This window comes from Peromyscus leucopus, chromosome 13 (assembly GCF_004664715.2).
Source record: "Peromyscus leucopus breed LL Stock chromosome 13, UCI_PerLeu_2.1, whole genome shotgun sequence".
Lineage (NCBI taxonomy): Eukaryota > Metazoa > Chordata > Mammalia > Rodentia > Cricetidae > Peromyscus > Peromyscus leucopus.
This window is the reverse complement of record NC_051074.1, coordinates 31,751,564-31,778,078: the sequence shown is the minus strand read 5'-3', so window position 1 is coordinate 31,778,078 and position 26,515 is coordinate 31,751,564. Positions and strand designations below refer to the sequence as shown.

The window sequence follows — 26,515 nt, the reverse complement described above, 5'->3', positions numbered from 1 at the left end:
TAGAGGGTGTAATTGTTCAATTGGAATAGAGGCCCCTTTGAGCAAGCATGCTTTAGAAAGAGATTTGTAATGTGCTCAGAATTGTACAACTATAATGACTTATCAAAAATACAGGGATCTTGTGTGTGGACAAGGAAGGGGAGGATATGGTTTTTAATACAAGTCACTTTTTTTTGGTTTGGTCCATTCTTATTTCCCTTTTCTTGCTATTTTTAAGTTGCCCACATATTTCAAGCTAGTTTCTGTATATGACCGTCTGTACAATCAGAGATGGAAGAGATACATGCAACAACGTATCTTCCAAAATCATTTTTATGTGTTGTTCCTCATGAATTTATCAACAACTTTTTATTGAGCAATTAGTAGGTGATGGGCACTGCTGCCAGACTGGGAGATATAGTCATGCCTAAAAGCTAATCCCTACCACTGGGGAATTTATGTTTCAGTGGAGAGAAGCCAGTAAACATAAATAAATAAGAAGGCAATTAGAGATGGATGCTATGAAAGCCAATAAAGCAGTGAGCAGCATGGAAGCTGGGCCAGAGGAGTGACCAGTTTTAGATAAAATGATGGGGAAAACAAAAAGAAACTTTCAATAATTAGGTGACATTTAATCAGAATTGCAAAAGAAATGGAGGAGATGTACTACATAGATGTCAGGAGGGAGAATATACCAGGCAGAGAGAGTGCTTTCCTCAAATATCAAGCATCTGAGACCAGAACAGGCCTGGCAGTTAAGACCAGGAGAAGACCACCATGACTGGGGCATGGTGAACTTGGAAGAGAAAACTGGACTGATGCATTGAGTTCAGTTCGTGCCCAGTGGTATAAGACTGTGTCACATATTATGAGTCATGACAGCCATCCATTCAACACATATGTTAAGTCACCTGAAATGTCACAGTCCCCAGGCTAGACTCTGGGTATCGAAGGGAGAGGAAGGCAGACAGAGCTGTCACTGTACAAACATTCCAGGGAAGAACCCAAGAAGAGCAGGGAAGGTTACACTTTATCGGGCTTGTGCTGTTCTGGATGAAACAGATGGCTTTAGATGGGGCTTGGGGGGGGGGGTAACAATTTATCTAGACGAGTACAATGCAAGTCACTGTCTTTTAAGTCTAAGATGGTTTTCCTTACAGTAGCCTGTTAATGGCATTCTGTTGTTGCAAATACGGTGTTATTTTGACATCCATCAGTCACTCACGTTAGTGCACTGGGTCCTGGGATTAGGTCAACCATCTCCTGAAATGCACAGCAGTGAACTTTTGAAGAAAAAGCCATTGTTTGACATGGGTCCAACTTCCTGTCTTCTGTAAAGTTCTGGGCTTACCAGAGGGCATGAAGAGAAGCTTGCTAGGAATCTGGGGACAAAGCAGGTTAGAGGTGGTGGGAGTGTCAGTCCCGACCCCTGGGAGCGTTTCATGCTCATTTTGTCAGTGTTGAAGCTCACTTGCTGGTAAATGGCAAAGGATTATATATGTGCTTTGTTTCTCCTCTAAATGGTAAATTCACTGGGGGGAAAAGAACAATTGCTGGTTGTGCCTCCTATGGGTGTACGACAAATAATACACAAATGAGCAGAAGCCAATCTTCCGATGGAACCTGTTCACAGCAATACACAGAAAATCCAGGCAGCCAGAGGCTGAGGCTTCTTGCCATTTCCCCGTATGTGCCCAATATCTCCACAATCTCCTACCATCAGGACGTTCTGTTACTGTTCCAAGCCACTTGCTGGGCTGTGTCTTCGGAATGCTTTTATTCCCTGGTCTAAATTCAGTGTTCTTTGGGGCGACTGTGGAAGATTTGAGGACATAGACTTGATAGAAAAGGACTCCTATCTCCAAGGTAACACTACATTCTTGTTGGATGAGAACAGTTTGTCTTCCCTCTGCGAGTCTTTTTGGTATTTGGAAAGCATTATGGGGGCAAATTTGCTTGAGAACATTCAGAGCCTCAGAAACGGAAGAGGCAGCGCAGATGCCAATTACCTTGAGTGCTTGTTTGTTCTGTGTAGGTTGTACCTGCTGAGCATCCCAGGGCATCACCCCATACTCTGTTCCTGTTAAGACAAATTTCCTCTCAAGATGCACTTTTCCAGCATCGGACTCCTTCATTTAGTTGTGCCTAAGAAGCAGGCTTAGCTGCCATGTACTTTGACTGGATATTTTCCCTTATTTTAGTTGTGACAAAACTTCTTAGCTTTTCACACCCTGGAGAATCATTGTCTCAGCGCCTGATGACCATATAAGATACTCACTTAATCCACTCATGAAACAGTAGTTTTGAATTGGAATTAATATCAGGATGTTCATAATGAAGGGGTAATGTGAACGTTTATATCTTTCTGTTTGCCACTTTATGCACTTTGCATCTATTTTAAAGCAGATATCACGCAAGATGCTGGGGCTCTAGAGAAAAGGAAGAGACAGTTAACCTATAGGGCAAGAAGGCCAATAAATAAACAGAGACACAATACATGTGCCACTAGAGATAGTGACCAAAAGAAGAAAGGGATCCCAATGAACATTATTCTTATACTGACTTTTAGGAAGCAGTCCTTGACTAAAAGTCAACCTGGAACTGAAAGGCTAAGTAAGAAAGAATGCAGAAGAGTACATGATGTTGGAAGAGTATTTGGCAGGAAAGCCCTGAATGGGAGGGCTTCTGGGGTCTGATTTCCTGAAATAGAAGCTGCTGTCTGCAGGGGGTTACCATGGAAGCAAGCTCTTGGAGACTTGGCTTAGGAAGGCAATGGAAACCCTTCTCCATCCTATTATGCAAAGGTGTCCCAGTCAGCTTGCTGTCTTTGTGGCAGAGTACTTCAAAAGGAGGAAATATTTGTCACTGCTCTAAGTAGCAGAGATTCAAGTCTATGATCATGTGGCAGCAGAGTTTGGTAAGGTGGTAGCATGCGGCTGAGAAGGTCATTCGATTAGAGCTGGTCAATAAATAAGAGAGGGAAACAAGAGTCCTGAGACCTCCTTTAAAGGCATGATCTGAAAAACCTAAATTTCTTCCATTATATCTCAGTTCTTAACAGTACCACCACCTCAAAATGAGCCATGGTCTATAACTAAAACTTTAACACATAGGCTTTTGGAGGTCCAAACTTGAGCCCGAGGTGTTTCCAAGAGTGAAATAGAAAATTATGTTCCTGATGGAGTCAGAGTTAACCTAATGAGATAATTAAAATCTTATAAAGGATCTCTATATCTAAATTAAATACAAAGAAGAACATTTCTGCAATATATATAAATATATAATGATAGATATAGATATGTACACATATATGACTTAGAAATTATATGTTGAGATTAAGCTTAGACTTGTGTCTCTATATTTTCACCATTGATCAAAATGTCTGTAAGTTGAGGTTTAAATTTTGTGATAATAGTTAAACCTGATATTGAGTTAAAAGTCCAAGATGTGACTCAGGACATGGGAGAGCCCTGCAAGGAATAAAGGGACAGTATTGTAGTCTGGATGTATGGTAGTTTGAATATATTGGCCCCCATAAGCTGATAGGGACTGACACCATTAGGACATGTGGCTTTATAGAGTAGTTGTGGCTTTGTTGGAAGAAGCGTATCACTGTGGGGGTGGGATTTAAGGTCTCATATATGCTCAAGCCATGCTCAGTGTTTCAGTCTACTCCTGTTACCTGTGGATAAGATATAGCAGCTCCTTCTCCAGTACCATGTCTTCCTGCAAGCTGCCATGTTTCCTGCCATAATGATAATGGGAAAAAAAAAAACCTCTGAAACTGTAAGCCAACACATCAATTAAATGTTTTCTCATATAAGAGTTTCTGAGGTCATGGTGTCTCTTCACAGCAACAGAAACCCCAACTAAGACGGGATGTGATAGTGCCTTTCTTTTTATTTATGATTTAGATTCAGTATCCATGTCATCTTTCTGATATTATTTGTTATTCTTTGAAAATCCATACATGTATACCATGTATCTTCATCATACTCTGCTCCCCCCAGCAATCTCCCATCACTTGTCCCTCCTAACTTCACACCCTCATTTTATAATTTTTTTAAATTTATTTTTAACACAATGAGTCCAACTCATACTGAAATGTACATAGACAACCTAGTTGGGCAAGGGTATTACCTTGCAGTGGTCACACTCCTAAAGAAAAGTGACTCTCCCTCCTCCATCAACTGCCAAGAGGTTTTCAGCCAAGGATGGAGCCTTAGGATCCAACCCCCTTCTCTTCCACTTCATGCTGCAACTTTTACCTGACTTGATCTTGTATATATCATGTGTAGGTAATCACTGAGATTGTGGATTCTTGTGTATAAGAACCATGCTATGCCCCAAAGAGCACATTAAACAGCACACTTTCCCATCCTCTCGCATTTGCATTCTTTCATTTCCCTCTTCCAAGTTGTTTAATTAGTATTGGTTGGGATGTGTTGGTTTAGATGTTCTATCTATTGCTAAGCACTCATGATTGCTTAGTCTTAGGACTTTGAACAGCAATACATCTCTGTATTAACTACTATCCATTGCAATTGGAAGCTTCTCTGAATAAGGTTGTGGGCAGCTCCAATTTATGTATATAAGTTTGATAACATGACCATTAAGAAAATCAACATCTGTTGGTTCTCCCTTAGGGCCCATGACTTTTCTAGCAGTATATTTTGCCCATGTTTATGGTTCCAGACACAAATTCTCTACTGTGAAGGAAATTTCAAATCCAGTCAAGAGAACAGTTGCCCCCCCCATAAACAGTCATGCCATTATTATATCAATGAGCACATCTTGACTGGCAGACTGGTATGTAACATGTGGAGCCTATCATAGGATACGATCATCATTGTCTTTCCTCTGGCAGCAGCTTGCATAGCACCTTCCAGCACGGTGAAATCTATTCAGCAGGGACAGTTTCCTGGTCAGTTGAAAACCGATGTCTTTGTGTGCTGAAAGCAAGATGTGTGGTGTCTTTAGCAATAAGGTCGTACCATCTTATAATGGTCATCCCAGGGCAATAGCAATAGCCAGTGCTATTTTGAGTACCTATGGGGCTTCCATGACCAGTAACTATTAGGGAAGTAATCCTTGCCTAGCACTGATATTTTAATTTGATAAGGTGTGTCTCCTGTGAGTAGTATTATTCACTAATGGGGATATTTCTGCTCAAACGTGTTTTTCTTTTAAGTCCACTGTATTTTAATTAGCTTATAAGCTAATGGGGTTTCATAAGGAGTCTTCATGTGTCTTTAGTTCTATACTCCTGTTTTCTCCCAAAACCCTGTTCCCATTTCTTAAACCTTTAGATCCCACTATTATCCCTCATTTCTTTTATATTACATATGATCTGCTATACCTTCTTATCATACCATTTTACTTGAACTGTGAGATCATAGCTTTGAAAGCAGGTTCTTCATGGACAGTTCATATCCATTAAGCCTTCCCTTGTCCCCTTGTTTCACTATCTTTATCTCCTTCATTAAAACCTGCATTTAAACTGATAACAAATAACAGCTCATTCAATGATCAAAACTCTTTGAATAAAGACTAGATTTCACACAGTCCCATGACACTCTCAAGATTCCACAAATAATCCTAATCTGGTGATGACAGAGATGTCCCTGGTTAAACTACATGGGTCACAAAACAAAGCCAAAGTTATGAATCTCGGAAAGAGACTGGCAGGGAAGGGACAGGGGAGATTATGGGAGTGGAGTAAGATAAGAGGGGGAAGCAGGCAATCAGAATGCATTCTACACATGTATGAAATTGGCAAAGAATTAATAAGAGTTGTTTTATGTGTATTTCTTTTGTTGCTGTATCCTATTCTGTAAACCTTTACCAAGAATCTGTGTTTATGAAAATATTTCATTGTAGTTTCTATTTTACTGAAATAGCATTAAGATGAGGAAACTAAGGATGCGAACACTGACACCACTCTGATAGCAAATTGTCTCAAAAGAAAGTTCTGTTTTTCAGAGTAAACTGAGTTCTAAAATATGGGCATTCACAGGATTGAAACCTATTGCACAAGGAAAGTGGAATATTGATCCGACAGTGCAATGAACATAAAATCTGTGTTTATCTAGGTAATCACTCATTTTACAATTTCCTGGAGCTACTGGTTCTTTGATATTGGCACCATTAATTTTTATAGCTCTATGTTAAACAAATGTGCAGTATATGTAAGAGCACATGCTCTCATTATAGTTTCCTATGCAGCCAGAAAGAGTTTTATAGAGAAAGTGGCAATAATTGATGATGATATTACTTGTATGTTTTGAGTCTTTTCTGTGTTCCAGACAGTATGACAGATACCTCCAATCTAGCATCTTTTAATATTCTCACATGGCCATGTGAAGAAACATTGGTAGCTCCATTGTACAGTGGAGTTCAATGATACTTAAAGAATCTTGTGTGTGTGTGTGTGTGTGTTTGTGTTTCTTAGGTTTTACAACTGCCAAAATTGATTCAAATTAAGATGAATCCAACTCATGAAAGAGTAATTTTAACTATGGTTGAAACCTTCCTGCTGTGTGACTTTTCTTAGGGAGATGCAGACAAATATCTGTCAATCACAGATAGGACACCAAAAACAGACCAAAGAAATAGTTACATCCAAGTCCACCTTGGTGAACCAATGAGTGCCCTGGGGTCATTTATCAGAATATGAAGGTAAAATTGCTTGCAGGAACATAAACATCTCAGAGGCATCTGCATCAGAGCAAAGCCTACTGCAGCATGAATGACAGCTCACAAAAATGGCATCCTTGGTATGCTCTGCCCAAATTACAGGCAATTCCCTTGAAGACTCTCCTCTGTCCCAGCTCTTCTTTACTGTTCTTGTAACATTGGAGAGGATCCTTCTGAATCTTGGAATTTTCTAAGCTTCTCAGGTCTTCAAAGTTGCATGAGTTTTATTTCTATGTATTCTAAGTCTCCATTCACCCTGTAGCAGGGTATGCTTTAATTGAAAAGAAATAGCCACATAACTACTCTTATCCTTGTATTTGTAAGACTAATATAAACCATCATCCTTATAGGCAAGTTATTCTTTGAATATATGACAAGTAGAATTTGACAATCTGGATTTAAAACTAGATTCTGAAGTTGGACAAGTGATTCAACTGTTTTAGAACTAAATTTTAATGTCAAAAAAAAGTATACTGTGGTGTTTATTGCACAGGTATGTGATGAGAATTACAAGAAATAATCTTCCCAAAGTACACTGTCTGATAGAAATGAGATATCGAATAGATGATTTCTGTAATGATAATAATATTAATGATATTGCCCTAATCTTTGAAGTTATAATTCCTTTACAGATGTTAGCAAACATCAGCACAGCTTCAATGAAGTTAGAAAATGCTTTGCAGCTTTGGAAATTCAAGCTGCTTTCGCTGTGATCTCACATACTTACAAAGATCACAAACATTTCTATCTTTATATCACAACCAGGACAAACTTACAAAGGATAATCCCCAGGGGACCCTATCTGTGCAACTGCAGGGATTTGGCTTCTACAGGGTTGGCCGCCCCAGGGACAGGAGAAATGTTCTAATCGTTAATCGGATTGCTCTTCCATCCTCCGTTCCCTTAACATAATATCCTCCTGGGTGAAATCCAAATTAACTGAGCGTCTATTGGGTGCTCAGCACCATGCATTTTCCATGGGCTCTTTGATGTTATCACATTTTTCCCCTCAAGACAGGAAATCAACTTGTTTGGTGACTTCCTTTCACTGCAGGCAGAGATGCACAAGCGATAGCTACTGTCAGTTTATAGAGATAACTAGTGGATGGCTTAAAAGTATTTGGTCAAAGCAAAAATGAAAAGAAAAGAAAAAAAAAAGAGTCATGATTTAGTAACTCAGATTCCCCTAAGTTCTCAATGTGTGTTGCTCTTCCTAACTTGAAGTTTCTAGTATTTAGATGGCCCCTGAACTTACATAAGTGATTTGTATTAAGAGAGTAAACCATTTACAGAACTCACAGTTGGGGAAGCTGTAACAATGTGTGTTAATATTTATTTAAATATTTTTTTCTAAATATATTTCATGTTTAATGTTAAGTCTTTCTGAAAACTTCTGGAAGATAAAATTTCATTTATAAAACTGAAGATGGAAGATAAGCAGAAATTAGAAAAAGGTATATTTAAGAAAAGGGAATTGAAAACTTAAAATAATACATTTGTACTTTACTGTCTGGTGAACTATTATTGGTTAGTAATTATTGGTCAACTTCCTATTGGAAATGAGTCTATGTAAAGTTTAGGGGGCTCTTAAAAGTGAGTTAATTCTGCTCTCAGAAAGCTCAGAAGGCCTAAAAGAAAGAAGCTCATATTCTAGTATAAGATAGGGCAGGGAAACTTCAAAATAAAGAAGCAGTAATTATAATACTAAGTAGTATAAGGAGAAGGGGAAGAGGTGGTGCTGCGGGCCGCAGAAATATATCATAAGAACTCAGCTGGTTATGGCAAAGTCACTACCTGGAGGGATCATGGAATTCCTCCAGAGGAAGCCAAATCCCAAGGAGTTTTTGGTGTTACTTGGCTTGTTATATATCAGCTGTATTCTGTTATGAAAATCATGTGTACCTTCATAGCTTTCCCAACTGACTTTTCCCTAAGAAGGGCTAACAGTGTAGACTGATCACTCTCTGGACATACACATTCCAGGTATTTGGAGAACAGCCTCAGGAAAGGCTTTCTCTGGAATCAGATTATCTCCCTTGGCCACTTTCAAGGACTACAGGAAACACCACCCAGGTGGGCGCCCATTGTTAGTCCCAGGTGGACTAACAATGATAATAGCCCACATGCAAGTCTCCTGACTTAAGGTAAATTCCACAAGGGGACACCGCCTAGGTCAGGTAGACATTAAGTAATAGCTTTACACAATTTAGCTCAGACCCCTCCTTTCTTACAGCCTTACTAACTTTATAGACCTCTAACTACTTACCTAACCACTTCTAGGAATATTTAGATAAACTTCTGTGCTAACAGCTATGCTCAGCCAGAACTCCCAGTTCAAGCCTCCCTGTATCACCAGAGGCATCTAGCTGTACACAGGTTGCCTAGAGACTGAGCACACTTTCCCCACCCTGCAGAAAAACGGCAGACAGCTTGGACAGATAGGAGCCACAGGAAAAAAGAAGACAGTTTTATTTTCTCCCATTGACCTAGCAACTTATAGATTTTTAACATCCTTTACCAAACACATTTAAGGTTATAGTTGTGCACGTAAGATCCCTCTTCTTAGATGTTACCCATATTTAGCCTTTAGTTGATTCATTAGTCACTTCCCCTTTGGGTCACAAATGGTAATTAACAACTAGTGCCCTTCTTTGTAATTCTTATCAACCCTCCATTTGATCCTGATAGTGGACAATCACTGCCTGAGGAAGTTCAGGCTGAGTGTCCTGGGTGGAGGGGAGGATTGTGATTTTGGGGAGATATATAACTGTAAAGCAGAGGACAGGACAAAAAAAGAGAGAAGAGAATGGAAGAACGAGATGGGTAAGAACTTGAGAGGAACGAGCTGAGATGGGGAAGAACTAGATTGAAGAGCTAAAAGAGAGGACTAGAGGAACGAGATGGAAGATGAGGAAGAGCCAGATGGGGAAGAACAAGATGAGGAAGAACCAGATAGGAGAGAAGGAGACGGGAGAGAAGCTGATGGGGGAAAGAACTAGATAGATGAGAACCTAGAGGGGACAGAACTAGATGAAGGAATTAAGATAGAACATAGAGGGGACAGTAGATAAATATAGAGAGAAATCAGGCAAGAAAGGAGCTAGACATGAGAACAGAACTGAAGCTGTGTATAAAGGATGTTATGCCAGAGGAATTAAAGCATGGATCAAAGAACTCTGAGTGCGTAGACTGATTTACCGACCCTAAAGATTCTCTGCTGGTTGATAGAGCCTTCCGCGGACCCTGGGAGGGGACTATCGAGGGGCTGGACCCCCATAGTCCTCGTTAAGGTGGTATCATTTGAATTGGACCTTAGAGAGTGGAAGGGTTTCATCTCAGGAAGAGAGTAGAAAGCTATTAATTCAGCATAGAGATGAGTTAGCTGTCTGACACGCTATAGGATAAGTAAAGATCATGCTGGCTGTCATGTGTGCTGTATTATTTTTCCTACTACACAGAGATCCTAGTAAAATGTCACTCTTACACATGGGATGGTAACTATAAAGGAATAAATAGTATATTGGTGCTCTTGTTTGTAGTGGCTTTGATACATTGAGTTTTATACCAGCAAAGAAAGTTTCCTCCAGGAAACGGCCACTTGGACTCCTGATTCCTGGCCTGAAACAAGGCTTAACAAACCCTCAGATCCTATACACTGCAGAATCCAACTTGATTTTCCTTTTACTGTCTCTTCATGGCCCTCTCTGGCTTTTCCTCAGTGTCTGATGGTGATAGAAAAAGGAACACTTTCATTTGGCCAGCCTTCCTTTCAGCAGATAAAATATTCAATCCTCCTTTTTCTGCCACATGGGTAACCTGAGTGTTTTCCAACACAGACACAATTTATATCATTCCTTTGCAGATGCTACTACCCTTCATTCATCTCATTATCTCCTTGTTTATTGAGTCAAATAATGACTAAAGAAATGACAAGCTCTAGGGTCACTCGTGGCTTTTGAAAGGTCAATAGGGAATACTTGAAGTCTTAAAGCTTCCTTTAAGAACGTCAAAGGTCTCACATTCACTTAACAGTGAAAAAACATTTACCACAGACATGCTTGTAATTATTTCAACCTACTTATCTTAGTGACTAGACAAAGATTATTTCACACATTCATGGTCCTCTCTCTAAAGAATAAAGCTAAGTGTGGTTAAGGGAAACACTTGCACAGTCACCTCTACCTCTCTTGAACTAACCAAGAAAGCAAGAGAAGGAACTCACATTGGTAGCTGGTGGGGTGGCCCTGAAGAAGTGACTTTAAGCTGAGGTCTGAGGAACACAAAGGAGTCAGCCATGTTCAGATACAATAGTTTCACTTATAGTGCTTTGACTTAATGATAGTGCAAAAGCCATACACAGTCAGTTGGGGGAACCATGGTAATCAAGCTCAAAAGAGATGGCTATATGTTACTAACTTAAGTCTATGTCAGCATGCTGTGCCCATAACAGAGATATATTTGATATCCAGAGCTACTGGGAACTTCTGTTGGACCGCCAAGCTTTGCTCTGTCAGTCTTACACTCTCCGTTCTTTATGGATAACTAGCCCCATTCTGATTTGTTCTTCTTCCGTTTTATGTTAATACCTTCACTCTGGTTTTAATCTAGGCTTTTGGTTCAGAAAGCATGTAACCTCTTTTTATATCACTTCTCTGAGTCACTCTGTGGTAATTTGATAATATTCAGGAAGCAATATTACTTCCCTAATTTCTATATTCTGGAAGGATGCTTTCTGTGTCCTCAGAGGACAGTATGTACCTTAGTTCTATGAAAATGGCAATAGCATTTTTCTGAGATATCTACATCCACAGGATATTAATTTTGGATTATTTCATTTATCAATTGCTGCATGCTGAGCAGACCCAAAATACCATAGATAAGACAATAATTTATTATTTCTGATTATTATGAGACTTGAGTTAGCTTATAAGAATGGATCTTCTAATATCTGCGACATTAGTTAGAGTTTCTCATTTTGTTGTACTTATGTGGCACTGGATGTGAGTTGGAAGTGTGAAGAGTGCTCCAGTCTGAGACCCAATGAGTCACTTTTGCTGTATCCTATTGGCTAATGGAAGTGCAAGTCATGTCCGACTGAGGAAGAGACTGCCTATACCTTTTGATAAAGAGACTGCATAATGGGAAGGAGGGAAAGAAGGACAGCTATCTTTGAAGACAATTTGTTTTCCACAATTTGCTTTCTAGATTAAACAGTGTTAGTGGATAAAATATCTTCAAGCCTTGTCCAGGACTTCCATTGTATTATGACATCAGCTTGAAATGAGTCTCCTCTGCTATGGCTTCTCAGAGAGATCTCCTTGGCTATAGATTTTATTGTGAAAATGCTTCAAATGCAAAGCCAAATTTATCTAAGCTATGTGAACCCACCATACTGGCATATCAGGAGTAGGAAATCTACTGCATATACTCTTGGACAAACAAAACAAAACAAAACAAAAACAAAAAACAATAGAGGAAAAAATAAGTCAAAATACCTAAATTCTAACAATCTTTAGCATCTCAGAAATAACCTGTAGCCATTGTCCATACTCTGAGGGCAGAAAATATTTGCTGACTAGCGTCTGTAGTCAGAACTTTTCTGTGTCCCAGCCTTCCGGTGGTTGGAACAAACGTCTCCCACTCGCATCCCCCAAGTAAACACACAGAGGCTTATAGTAATTATAACTGCATGGCCATGATGGCTCAAGCCTTTTGCTAATTAGCTTTTATATCTTAAATTAGCCCATAACTATTAATCTATATATTGCCACATGTTCTGTGGCTTTACCTGCATCCCATTGCATGTTGCTCCTTGGGTGGCTGGCTGGTATCTCTCTTGGCCTTCTTCCTGTCTCTCCCTTTGAATTTTCCGCCTGCTTCTAAGCTGCCTTGCCATAGGCCAAACTGCTTTAATTATCAACCAATCAGAGCAACACATATGCACAGTGTACAGAAAGATAGTCTCCCATCAAGGGCCTAAGATCTCTATGCTTTTTACTTGCTTCCTGGTTTCTAAAACTCTTTCCTCAAGTGATCGTGAAAGTTGCCTGGTATATACAGTGAGTATTTTTCTGTTGACTTGCAGTCTTTATACATTTTACTTTCCAAAGTATTCTTTTAGTTCAATTTTGAATTACCTCCAGCAAATTTGAGTTGTAAAACACCTTTATGCCTTTAAAGAACTTTCAATGAATCAAATTAGCCTTCACTTCATTAAATGAAAAGCAAAGCAACAGATCGAGCTAGGCTCCTCTACATGAAGATACAGTTGGGTTATTGTAGAATATATAATGTAGTAAGGTCTTAAAATCCCCAAGTCCATGACCTAAAATATTTTAGAGTTTTCAGCAATGACTTGTATAGCCCTAATTTTGATTTTTAACCTTTCATGGTAAGATTTTCCTGGTATAGCTCTCAATTTGACTTTAGACTTTTCTTTTAGAATGTTTAGCTACCTACCAGGAGAATACTCCCAGACAAAGTATAGTCCTAGAAACTCTTCTTTTCATCTCTGCCTGGAGATACAGCAGCTCCTCTTTCAACATCTTCAATACTGTTTTCCTTTATCACATTTCACTAAAACAAACCCATTCATGTCTTTTCATCCTTCTGAGTCTCTCCATGGTTTTATTATGCACATTTTGTATTTCTATGTGGTGGCAAACAACAGTCGTCCTGATTTTTCCCCCAACCTATAGCAGATTTCCCATTTTCCTACCTTCTGTAGCAATTTTCTCAACAGTTGTGTGGTCTCTCAACACACTGCCCTTCAACCCTCTGCTGCCTCTGTGTCCCAAAGCTGGTTTATGCTAGACCAGCATCACTCCTGATATTTATTTCAATTATGCATCATTGCATAATAAACTATCCTCAGCAGACATATCCAACCTTTGACATCACCACAAGAAACTTTTGTCACTTACAAATTTCACACCAGAGAATTGACTCAGAATGTTGTGAGTTAAGTTTATAAACTTCTATTGGGTTACATTCATGGCTACCCTCTGATATCTGCAGCTCATGGACCATGGTTTGAACATGCCTGATATGATAGTTTTATTGTATTGTACTAATGGTAATACAAATGTGATCACATTTACTCATAGTTTTGTTGGTGAAATCCACCAGGGCACAGCGGGGGTGGTCTTTCCATGACTGAATGTCTTCTGGCTTATATGGGATAATTCAGTAGTGGAGTGAGATGAGCAAGCCAGCTTTACTGGGCTCATTTGGCTGAATTTTCATTATTGGTACTACCCTTTTCTTTTCTCTGTGGTTAACCTGGGCTTTCTTCCAGCATAGTGATCTCAGAGAGGTTGGGAGTCATATTTCACAGTGGCTGGATTTCCTGGAAGATGGGAGGAAATAGATTTCACTCACCAGGAAACAGAAATATGTGCATATAGAACTAAAGGGAACTGTTAGTGGAGGCTATCAAACAGGGATTCTTTTTTTCTGACTTAATATTCTCTAAATATTCCTCACTACAATCTGTAAGAATTATGTGTAATATAGGGGATGTCTATATATCTCAAAATAAGTATGATTTCAAAAAACAGTCTTAATCCTCACCATGTAGAATGAACTTACATTTTCAAACCTATTCTAATTTTTTAAAAATGAAACCTATAGACCCTAAGTTTACTTTACTACCAGTAGATTGAAGATTGAAGCAAAAAATAGTAATTTTTGTAAAGGTATGTATACACATACACACACACACACACACACACACACACACACACACACCTTTTGAGATAAGTGTGTGGAAGAGAAGCAGAAGGAAAATGAGTATAAGTAAAAACATCTTAAAGGTAGTGTGCCTAATGTCATGGATCTCAAGATGATCAGAGCTGTGTTAGGATCCTGCCTTTGATGTTAAGCAAAAGCTCCTTCAGGCCTTATTCAGCTGACAGTCTTTAAAAGTCAGGATGCATTGCTAAGCCAATAACCAGCTTTGGTTCATTTTGATCCACTCGAACATTAATTTGAGTTCTCTGCTTGTTTTGTCGCCTTATCTAGAACTGTAACATGAGTCTTGCCACTTCAGTCTTGAGCTGCCCTGTACCTTTTCATTTTCCTCCTGTAAGTAGACCGAAGATTTTGCAGCTTCCATCCCTTAGCAAACATCTTTTAAAAAATTGTTGATAGTATTTTAGAGCTTGTGACTGTGAAAATAAAAATATCTCTCAAAGCTGTGGAATTGTGAGTTGTGAAGAGAGTTATTGTGAGCACAATTCCCCCTGCAAGTGGGAAATGTGTCTCTCACCTTCAAAATCAACCTGTTCCAGGATCACACAGTGTGGACATTATTTCCCAGGTTGAATTATTACTTAAATAAATGTAAAGCACTTTGGTTCTGCCTGTTGTATGGATGAATATCATTTAGAATAATATATTACAGCATACCATAGATAAAATAATGAATTATATAACTTTCCCCTATTGTTTTCCTTGTCTCAAAAGGAATAGAATATTATATTGAACTTGTGATATCGTTTTCTAAAAACATAGGTGGTAAACAATTCATATTTGCTTATCAGCCATATAGAGTTCGGCAACTCTGGTTATCTGCACTGGATTTACACAAGACTGGTCCTGCTGCCAATCAGTCAAAGAAGGGGGGGGGGGGTTCAGATGGCCTTACCTTTGCTGTTGAGCTAGTGGTTATTGATCAGTTCTTGGAGACAGAGAAACATGGTCTTCTGTTGTGTGCCCACTGTCAGGCTCTAAACCCACAGCCATACAGAAGGTCCTGAATAACCTCAGTGAGTCATAAAATAAAATGAATAGATGCAAACACGAGAGATTAGTGGAGAAGAGGTGGTTGGACAGGGATGGTAGGGATGTGGGAGAGTGTGGGGTAAGAATGGCCAGTATGCATTATGTAGACCTTTGAGATTAATTAAAATCAAGTTATAGAAACACACACACACACACACACACACACACACACACACACACACACGCACGTACGCACGCACACATACACACACGCACACGTTTTAAATGAATGAATATCTGCAAAGAATAGTCTCTAATTGTCCTTCAACTTTTGGAATCCTGTGACCACAGGGTACTTCCATGAGGAGTAATGCTACCTGTGTTGTGTTGCTTTTTACCTCACAGGTTATGCACACTGACAGACACTAAAGCATATTTTTATATTACCCCTTTAAAAAACACAATGTAGTTCTGAAGGATAAGTTGACAAAGGACAGGGTGAATTTCCAAAATTAACTGTGAACGACGGATCATCTAGGCATGACTGAAAGCCGTGCATAACCTTTGTGCTTAGGTACTTCATTTCAAAATGTCACTTTCTCCTCATTCAATGAGACTGTCATTATGCTATTTTAAGCTTTAAATTTTGTGTTCTGAAGCTGAACAGGAATTATTGCTTCTATCTTTGGGCTTATTAGAAATAATTTAAAATTCATTTAAAAGTGATAAAATCACCTTTTTCTTATGGTTGAATTCAGTTAAATGTTGAAAATTGCAATGCAGTTCTTATTGTCTTTTTGTATGTGTGTGACTTTAATTAGCAATAATTCTACATTTGTATATGTAGCACAAGACTATTTTAAGGGCCTTAGAAAAAATTACATTGAGAGTTAATTTTCTTTACTTTTTAATTCACCAGAAATAGATTAAAGTAGAATAAATTAGAGGATAATATTACCGAGAATTTCAGACTTTTCCATATATAGATAAACTTTAAAAATATGACAGTTGAAATATGTTATCATTGATCTACCCTGTGATACATGGGCAAATGAAAAGTTACATTCCTGGAAACAAGTATTCCTCTGATCTTCCCAAAATGAATTATGAGATTTGGGTGGGGGAGTTAGGAAATAAAGATGCGATATAGCCATCACCTTCCCTCCAATATCAAGGAAAGAGATTCAATTATTTGTAATTTATTTAACATTTTACTCTCTAAGTAATCCTTATTTTCACATTCCAATATTGGTACGATACCAGTGGGCCAGGGAAAGAACTACTAGAGTTATATGAATCTGCTGATGATGGGCAGTCTTCATCACTCAGGGAAGGGAAGAGGGAGAGGTTTGCCTTCTGGTTTGTGAGGGTTTCCCCAGGAAAGGCCAGCTGGAGAACTGCTTCATCTGATGGGGAGCTAAGGAAGCGCAGGGACTAAGCATATTGCAAAAAGGGTCAATTACAAGCAGCAAACCTCCAGAAAGTGGGTGAGAGTTAGGTAGTCTATGTGTGGGCATAAATTAGAGGCTGGAGAATCGTATCACAAGGAACCATGATCACTGTCCTGGTGGCAGAAGCCTGCTCTTAGGTGGATATTTGTCCCGAATAATACTGTGTGTAACAAAAACATGCTCTCTTGAAGAAGGTGAGATGGTGTGAGGAAGGGGGTGGAAAAAATCTTAAAGGCTGCCTTGGGATGAGCTGTATTAATTTTTTATTATTATTAAGAGATTTTCAATTCATTTTACATACCAACCACAGATTCCCCTCTCCTCACTCCTCCCAACCCCCAGCCTTCTCCCCCAACCCACCCCTCATTCCCACTTCATCCAAGACAAGATCTCCCATGGGGAGTCAGCAGAGCCTGGGACACTCAGCTGAGGCAGATCCAAGCCCCTCCTCCCTGCACTAAGGCTGCGCCAAGTGTCCCACCATAGGAACTGGGCTCCAAAGAGCTGTATTAATTTTAAAATAATAGAAGTACACATACCATCCTAATATTAGAGGAACCCATCATTCAACTATAAAGGATACGTACATATTTACATAGTGATCAATAAATACATTTTTTTGTCTTAGTTACCTCAGGGTGACATAACAAAATGGGGGCATGATTTAAATTACAGAAGTTCCTTTCTTCATAGCCTTTAACAGTAGCAGTCTCAGATCAAGGCGCAGTGTGTTTAGCTTCTACTGAGAGCTTTCTGCCTGGCTTGTAGATGGATGCCTTCCCTCTGTGTTCTGATATGACAGGTAAGGAGAGGTGAAGAGACTCTTCTAGTTACCACAAAGGCCCCTGACTTCTGCCAAAGCTTACATGTCGACCACAGTTCTGCCTCCAGGTGTCATGATATTGTTCGATGTCTTTAACAGAATGTTTGTGTGTGCAAGAGGACCACAGTTGCATCAATGATGACTGCCAGTTTTCATTATCACTGACACCTGGAGATTCACATATCATATTTGGTTTTCTTTGCACTCAGTATCTGTAATTTGTTCAAACTTAAATTGTCTCCATGGTCTAAAGAGCTTGTTCTTATTTCTTAAGATTAGTTCTTCTAGCTTACTTATACTATACTTTCTTCCAAAATAGGGAATTTCTCCATTCATTTCATGAGTATAAAAGATATTTCACTTTTTGTTCCTTTTCACAAAGAAAACAGCCATTTGCTCACCATTTGAGGAAAACACAAGCATTCATATCACTTATTCCAAAAGTTACCTTCTGATTTGTATGGGAAAGAAGGATGTTGCCTCCAGGTTTGTCTGTCCACACAGCTACTTTGGACAATGTACAAAGCCTGCCCCCCACCCCCCACCCCATTATCTGCATAGGATTTCATAGAGAAGAATGAAAGCCTTACTCTGAATGTGATTGTTCCCATGTAGGAAAGTTACCCATCTCAAAGCATCATCCTAATTGTAGGCTCAGATTAATCGCTTGCTCACAGGGCTCCTCACTCTTATATTCCCCTCTTTTAGAACCCAACAGCCAAAGGGAAATATGTTCCCAGTATCACTTGTTTAGATGATTCTCTGTTTGGAAGGTAACAGGGCATAAACTTCAAAGAATATTCCGGATAGACTTTCCTTCTTTAAGGTTTTCATTCTTTTAAAAATCTTTCTGGTTCTAAGTCAGCCTTATTCATGGATAGCTTTACTTTATTCTAATTTGGAATTTTTGTATGTACATATTCTTATTTTTTTAATATAATAAAATTCATGCTAAATTGGGTGATGGAAGGAAGAGCTAGTGGTTGTTTTTGTTCCTTCTAAAGAAGAATTGACTAACTAGTTTCTACTTAATTATGTCTATAGACTTTTTACTTTGGGAACTAAAGGATTTCACTAGGCTAGTCCCTTGGGAAATGACAGCTAATTTTTGGTAGTAAGGTTTAAAGGAAAAATATAGATGCATTACAAACATTGTTCAAACAGCTTTTTGATTGTCATGAGTACAGTCATCTTCATGGGCAAGCGGAAGAGAATACTTGAAATTACAAATCACCCAGCTAAATGAAGTGCATAGTAGAATACTTGATTGTTTCTGTTTTAAAGACACAATGGATGCACAGAGCAGCCACACACCCAGTGCTTAGAAGTATTCCTATGTTTTGGTAAATTTTAGAAAGGCTTTTGTGTCATAAGCAATGTGATTTAAAAACAGCAAAGGAGAAATGCAATGTCCCTTGGTTTGTGTCTTGACATCCCTCTTAGTTTGCAAATCATAGAGTAATCTGGTTAACTTTGTCCAATCTTGGTACCTGTGAACTCTGATGTCAGCTTACCTCATGTACTGACATCTTCTTAAGACACTAGATCTGCCACATTGTATCAGGGGATAATCATTATAAGTATTAATCAATGCAATGAGGTTAATAGGGCAATAACAAGATTCTAGAATCTTTCCTCAAGATAAATAACGTGTTTTCATTGCAGACATTTTCCATCTGGATCTACCTTACAATATGGTGTCAAGAAGTTTGTTTTCTGTCAAAAGGTGTGGAGCAGGGATAGGACTTCCAACCTAGAAGGAGGTGGTTCATTGTTATACACATCTTTCAAAAGTTCCCAGTTTCCAGCAGTTATTGAAGCTTATGTGTTATCTCTTAGTTATTCTCTTTCAAAACTCTCCAGGGAGTTCAGATGTGAGAGTGGAACATCATTAATAAATTCACACCAAGATAGCATTTAAGACATCTTGCTGAACAAAAGTAGACAAATACACCCTAAACTGTAGCAAGAGATCTAGAGATTAACTGGTCTAGACTCAAGATTTTCATAGCAATTTCTCTGAAGTCTTAGATCCATCTTCATAGAAGCTATTTATTTGCATCAGCAGAGATTAAATCCAAATCTTAGCCAAAAGGCTAAGATGTTCTTTATCCTAAATGAAAGGTGAAAGCATGAGTTACAGCCACACCAGTAAAATATCTCAATTTCTGTTACATTTTGTGACTATTTATGTGAACATACACCATAATCTCCCTACCATCACCAATTTCAGTCTCACTTAATTCTTCCAAGTTTATTTTTATATGCCATTATCAAGAAGCTTCACCCTTAAGTTTTCCATTTGTAATCCCAAAACAGAGTAGTAACTACCCTCAGGTCTAATGCATTTTTCAGTGTTGGATGTGTAGCCAGATAATAATTAGTCTGAAATTGAGAGTCAGTATGATTCTACCATTAAGATTTTCTTTGGGCCATGTTTGACTATGATTTTGAGTTATCAAAGACTCAAGCTAGTAATGAAGTTGACTACTCCTTGTATCAAAAAAATTGCAGAAAATCCAAGCACAGGTCGAATTTGAAAACTTTCCAATATATTCATGTTTTACTCCCCAATTCCTCTTTTTTTCTTTCAGTGTCTGCCAAGCCAAGACCCCACAGTGACGAATACTCGAAGAAAATCCCCCCTCCAAAACCAAAACGGAACCCTAACACTCAGCTTAGCACGTCATTTGATGAAACCTACATCAAAAAGCATGTGCCAAGGAGAACCTCGCTCCCAAGAGATTCATCCCTGTCCCAGGTCTGCAGCCCCGCAGCAGACCCCGAGGAAGAGGAGCCTGTGTACATCGAGATGGTGGGTAACATTCTTAGAGACTTCAGGAAGGAGGAGGATGACCAGAGTGAAGCTGTGTACGAGGAGATGAAATACCCCATTTTCGACGACCTAGGCCATGACTCCAAATGTGACTTTGATCATCACAGTTGTTCTTCGCAGTGTGCTACTCCCACGGTGCCTGACCTGGACTTCATCAAGTCTTCAGGACCATGTACTCCGAAGGGTCTGCTTTGTGAGATACCCCCACCCTTCCCCAACTTGCTTTCTCACAGACCACCCCTGCTGGTGTTCCCGCCAGCCCCAGTACACTGCTCCCCCAATTCCGATGAGTCTCCGCTGACCCCTCTGGAAGTCACAAAGCTTCCTGTGTTGGAAAACGTGTCTTACATGAAACAGCCACCTGGAGCATGTCCATCCTCCCTGCCATCGCACACCTCCAGCCACTCTAAAGACCAGAGCGGAGCCCTAGGCCCTGCGCCTGCGTCCTCTGTGCTCTCCTCATCCCCTCCACCTCCATCCACTTTGTACAGAACCCAATCTCCTCATGGCTATCCAAAAAGTCATTCCACCTCCCCATCCCCCGTCAGCATGGGGAGGTCCCTGACGCCCTTGAGTCTCAAGAGGCCTCCCCCCTACGATGCTGTGCATTCCGGCAGCCTCTCAAGAAGTTCTCCCTCAGTGCCTCACTCGACCCCCAGACCCGTGTCGCAAGATGGGGCCAAGATGGTCAATGCCGCGGTGAATACTTACAGCGCAGCTGTGCAGAGTGGCTCCAGGTCCCGGACACCCACCAGTCCCTTGGAGGAGCTCACCAGCCTTTTTACCTCAGGGCGGAGCCTGCTGAGGAAGTCATCCAGCGGCCGAAGGTCCAAAGAGCCTGCAGAGAGTAAGTTGAACAACCTGGTCTGGTGCAAGCCTCAAAACCAAAAACGAGGCCCCTTGGGCATATGCAAAGCTCAGGTGACTTGCTTCTGAGTCTTTTTGGTCCCAGTGTCAAAATGCAAAGACATTTCTAAATTTCTGGCATGCTAAAAAAAAAAAAAACTAGTGTGTTCTAAGTGGGCACTAACTACAAAGATTAAAAATGGCAATCTGCCCAGTTATAATACATTCTACCCCCCACCTCCTCCCCCGAAAAAGATATGAGTTTCTTAAGACTAAAATCGAAATTCTTACAATGACCCCAAAAAGTCTAATGGAGAACACCATGAGGTTTTCAGGGAAAAGCTTTGATTTGGAGGGACCTAAACATGTACATCCAGAATTCTTAAAAGTCAAAGCTTGACAAAGATGGCTCCAACTGGCTGTGGGAGATTTTCTGCAGGAAAGAGAGCAAACTGGACAGAGTTTGGGATTTCTTTCCCTTTCATATAAGGAATAGTTCTGTCTACAAACTTAATGTTATCACAGGCTTTCCTTCATTGTCAATGAGAATAGACTCATCAGTTCTCTACTACACACCATGGCAGGGTCTGGAGAGATGGCTGGGCAGCTAACACACAACACATACACATATTCCACCAGCACCACCACCACACCACATAACACACACACACACACACACACACACACATACACACACACACACACACACACACACACACACCACACCACCATCATGCACCACAGACAGACACACAGACATTCATGCACACAAAAAAATAAAATGAATCTTTAAGCACCATAGCAATATCCTATGTTTAGGCTACTCTTCCAGGATCCATTGTAGTGTACATTATATGAAATCATTAAGATGTGAAAACTGTTGCCAGTGATTTTTTTTTTTTTTTTTTTTTTTTGGTTTTTTCGAGACAGGGTTTCTCTTGTGTAGCTTTGTGCCTTTCCTGGAACTCACTTGGTAGCCCAGGCTGGCCTCGAACTCATAGAGATCCACCTGCCTCTGCCTCCGGAGTGCTGGGATTAAAGGCGTGCGCCACCACCGCCCAGCTGCCAGTGATTTTTAAAGACCAGGAAATTTCAGTTTCTGAGTGACTAGCCCTTTCATGAGCCATACATAGCTCACAACACAAGTCTATAAGAAGTTCCATGCAGTTCCAGGTCAATTGTCTCCATGTTCAGATCATTCAGTCACACTAGGTTTTATTTGTTTTGATTTAAACATGCTTTAGTCATTTAAACTGATTGAATCATCATGTCAAGAGAAGCCACCATGCAATTTGGTTTTCTATTTATGTGGTTCTACTGTTTATATGAGGAATCAAAGAAGCCCCTATCACTTTTGGTGCTGGAGATGACTGTGGCATCCTCAAGTAATTCATAGTCATTGGTACTTGTAAGTGACTTTTCCTCTCTTTACCTGGAAAGATTTATAAATGCATTAGTTAATCAAATGATATCCTCCCCCATCTTTTTATGAGTCTAACTAAAAAGCAGTAGTTATTAATGCCTTCAACATACTTGAGTTACATCTAGACATATATGCATACTTGTAATTATCTTTAAATTGTTTCAATAATTGAATTTAAAAATTAAGGGGGTTCTATATTCATGTTAGATACATGAAACAAAAATTATATATGTATATAACATATCAACATCTCAAATCACTCATGCACACACTTCAAAATTCTTAGGAGCAATCTGTCTATAGAGCAGTTGTTCAGAATTCAAACATTTTTTTGCCTGCAGGGATGTTTGACAATGTCAATGTCCAGTAAAATCATTAGTTGGCATTCTGGAATGATACTATTGTCTACAACATGGAAGCTGGGATTGTAGAGAATAATTAAAAACTACTCACTAGAAGGCAGATACATAACAAGTTTTTTTTTTAAATAAAAGAGAAAATTGTGAAGAAATGATTTACTTTTACAATACACAATTACCCTGTGAAATTTTCAAGAGTTTCACTTAGGATTGGTGAAACCATTGGCTTTCTCCATACCTATCAGCTTCTTTGGAGAATCCTTAACACCACCAGCTGGTAACTGTGCCAATTAGCTAGAAAAACTATGTGTAAAGGGGACAATTAACTAATGAAGTTATTTCAGGTGGAAAAAAAATCCATCTGCTAGTATCAGTTTATGTGCTGTATATCAGAGACACCACTCTCTGACTTTGAAAGGGCTTTGCATGCTTCTAGAATAAAGCTTGTGCATGCAAGAGTGATCTGGATCCGTTGCAGCCTTTGGGAGGCAAGGACTGGGTTCCTTTCCATCATCTATTAGCTTTGTTTCAATCCTTCAGAGAAAGTCATGCTGAGTTTCATTAGCCATGACATTTTATTCTACATAAAGGACAGGGAAGAAAAATGCAGAGTAGGAATGAATAATGAAAATTTTAATTGTCCTTGACTGTGGAGGAAAATAGAAAAATATTACTTTATGCTAAAAAAATCAGAAATGCTCTTAGAAATATTATGTGATCCGCAAGAACCGAAATTGTTAATAAACACAAGTTAGCTGGTAATTGTTGCCTCACTCACTACCTTCAATGAAGCCTTTTTTTCTTTACTCCGGAGGGACAAGGTTTGTAGGCACCTGTTGATATCATAAAACACAGAATTAGTGACACAAAGTACTGAGAAATTCATGACCTGAGTGTTGTTAAGTTTTTTGAAGTAATATTCCAGGATTATTTTACATTTTAGGGATAAAAGTAAGATTGATATCTCCCTTTCCTCATTTGAAAAGTAATTTTAAAGCATTTAATCTAAAGAAAATATGATCTTGCTTTTAACTAAAGAAACAAATGTAAAATAAAATTTATACTTTTGGGTATCATTTTTAATGATCTAAAAGACACGTTTTCTAGTTTGCTTTCTGCTGCTGTGCTAAAACGACTTATGGAGGGAGAGGGTTCATTTGGCTTACACTTTCAAGCCACAGTCCATCACTGAAGGATATCAAGGCAGGAACTGAAGGCAGAAATCTGAAGGTTAGGCCTACTTGTTACACAGTATTACTGGGAAGCCACGCCATAGCCAAGGAGGTACAGCAGACACTGGAGAAGCACTGTTTGCTGCTCTCCCTTTCCAGTTCACTTGCTCACAGGCTCATGGGTAGCTAGCTTGCTTGTACACCCCAGCACCGGTTCCTAAAGAATGGTGCTGCACACAGTGAGCTGTTCCCTTCTGAATCAACTAACAACAAAGAAAATCCCTCATCGGAACTAGAGAGATGGCTCAGTTTCACTTGTTTCTCTTACAGGGTACAAGAGTTCAGTTTCCAGCATTCATATTGCAACCATCCCTAATTTTAGTTCCAGGGGATCTGGTGCCCTCTTCTAGCCTCCATGAACACCATGTATACATGTGACACACAACATACATGCAGGCAAAACACTCACATTCAAAATTAAAAAAAAAAAATCTTAAAAAAAAATTCTTTCAGGGACCTACCTGCTCACAAACTAACCTAATAGAGACAGTCAGGTTTTTAGTCCTGACCTGTTACAAGATGCATTGACGTCAGAAATCTAGGATTCTTGTATTTGACTGCTGATGTCATTGTTATCACTGTACAGTAGCTTGATAGTCCATGACTATTGCAAAGGAAATTAAGAGAGTGATTCAGGACTGAAGCTATGGCTAGGAAAGTGGCTCAGTGGGTATGAGAGCTTGTGCCTCCTGATGACCTGAATTCAGATCCCAGCACTCACATAAAATGCTGGGAAGAGGTGCTCACATGCCTTTAATGCTAATGCTCTGGGTAGTGGTGACAGGAGGCTCTCCAGAACCTATCTCCTGGTTCATTGATGGCTTCTGTCTTAGGGGATTAAAGCAGAGGGTGCTAAAAGAAGACAACCCCCCCCCCCAATGTCCTCCTCTGTCCTCTGCACTCACACATATGTACATACACCACACATGTGTCATACTCATACAAACAATAACAATGGCAACAGCAAAACCGCTAAAGGCAATGATGTCTCCACAACAGATGATCCAGAAACTGACTCAGGTAAACATAACAAGTATGGCAGACCCTTACATGCTCTCAGCACCCTCTTCTTTGTCTTTAGATTTGTGAGTTTGTCCACCCAGACACTTGTCTTTAAAATTACAAAAACAAAAAACATAGTTTGTTAAGAATGGGCTGGTCTGTTCAATCAGTCTTCTTTTAAAGCTAAAAAAAAATCTCTACTCAGGGTGGTAAGGTTAAGCAAAGAATAACTAAAAGTCCTTGATTTTGAAAATTCATGTGACTCTGTGGTTAATTGGGATGGTGACATTGTCTGTTTTCCTCATGCAGTTTATCCTAGAATTGCAGTTCAGAATCACTGAAGAAAACATAATTTCATAAATAATTGCTCACCTTTCTAGGGGTACGCTGCAGCTGTCTTTGATTGATGCAAGTAGACATGTTTATCCCTAGTGTTTATATTCACTGGCTGCTGAATCTTTAAGTGCAATTTCTTGTCAGCAATTTAAGCAGCAATTCTCTCCATTAAGAAGAACCCTTGCTGCTTTAGACTCTAAAATCCAGTCACATTGTCAATTCAGAAATAAACTACATTGGTCTATTTAAAAAGAGAATCTCTCAGTCATACCTATACTACAACTGATTTCTTTCAGTTTACTTACCTGATTAAGTTAGATGAAAAAGGAAATTTATTATGTGGGTTTCATTTACTATCATGGATTTTGAAAGCTTTGACAAATATAATTATTAAGCTCCTATGTTTAAGTAAGAAGTTTCCTAGTGTTATATTATAGTGTCTGATGCATGGCTTCTACTTAACTAAATGATCTAGGGATTTAGAGCAAGATTGGATGTCATAAGAAGTAGTTTCCATCTTGGCCCAATCACAAAGTGTTGAGACTTTGGATGAGGCTTTTATGCCATAGTTTTCCAAATTGTCAACTGAAAATACAAGGTGGTAAAACCCTTCTGCTTCTGTGGGCTTCTGGGTGGCTTGACAATCACCAGGTAAACCTCTGAGTCTTTGTGTCTGATGTCTTCACTTGCTGCAAGGGATTCCTATAAATTCCATAAAACCATGTCAGTTTTACCCTGGCGTCTCTATCCAGAATCTGTCAACTTAGAATTTTACCTATGATAGCATCTGTGTGTGCTCCTCTTGTTC

The 26,515-nt window shown here is 39.4% G+C and overlaps 1 protein-coding gene across 5 annotated transcripts in view; it reads left to right on the top strand.

The window, feature by feature from the left end:
* Positions 1-26,515, top strand: part of Nyap2 (neuronal tyrosine-phosphorylated phosphoinositide-3-kinase adaptor 2) — a 253,449-nt gene that overhangs the window by 143,054 nt on the left and 83,880 nt on the right. For all 5 annotated transcript variants that reach the window (XM_028884112.2, XM_028884114.1, XM_028884113.1 and 2 more), the window contains one exon: positions 20,268-21,356. In XM_028884112.2, coding sequence (XP_028739945.1) covers positions 20,268-21,356 — 1,089 coding nt within the window. The remainder of the gene's footprint in view (positions 1-20,267; positions 21,357-26,515) is intronic.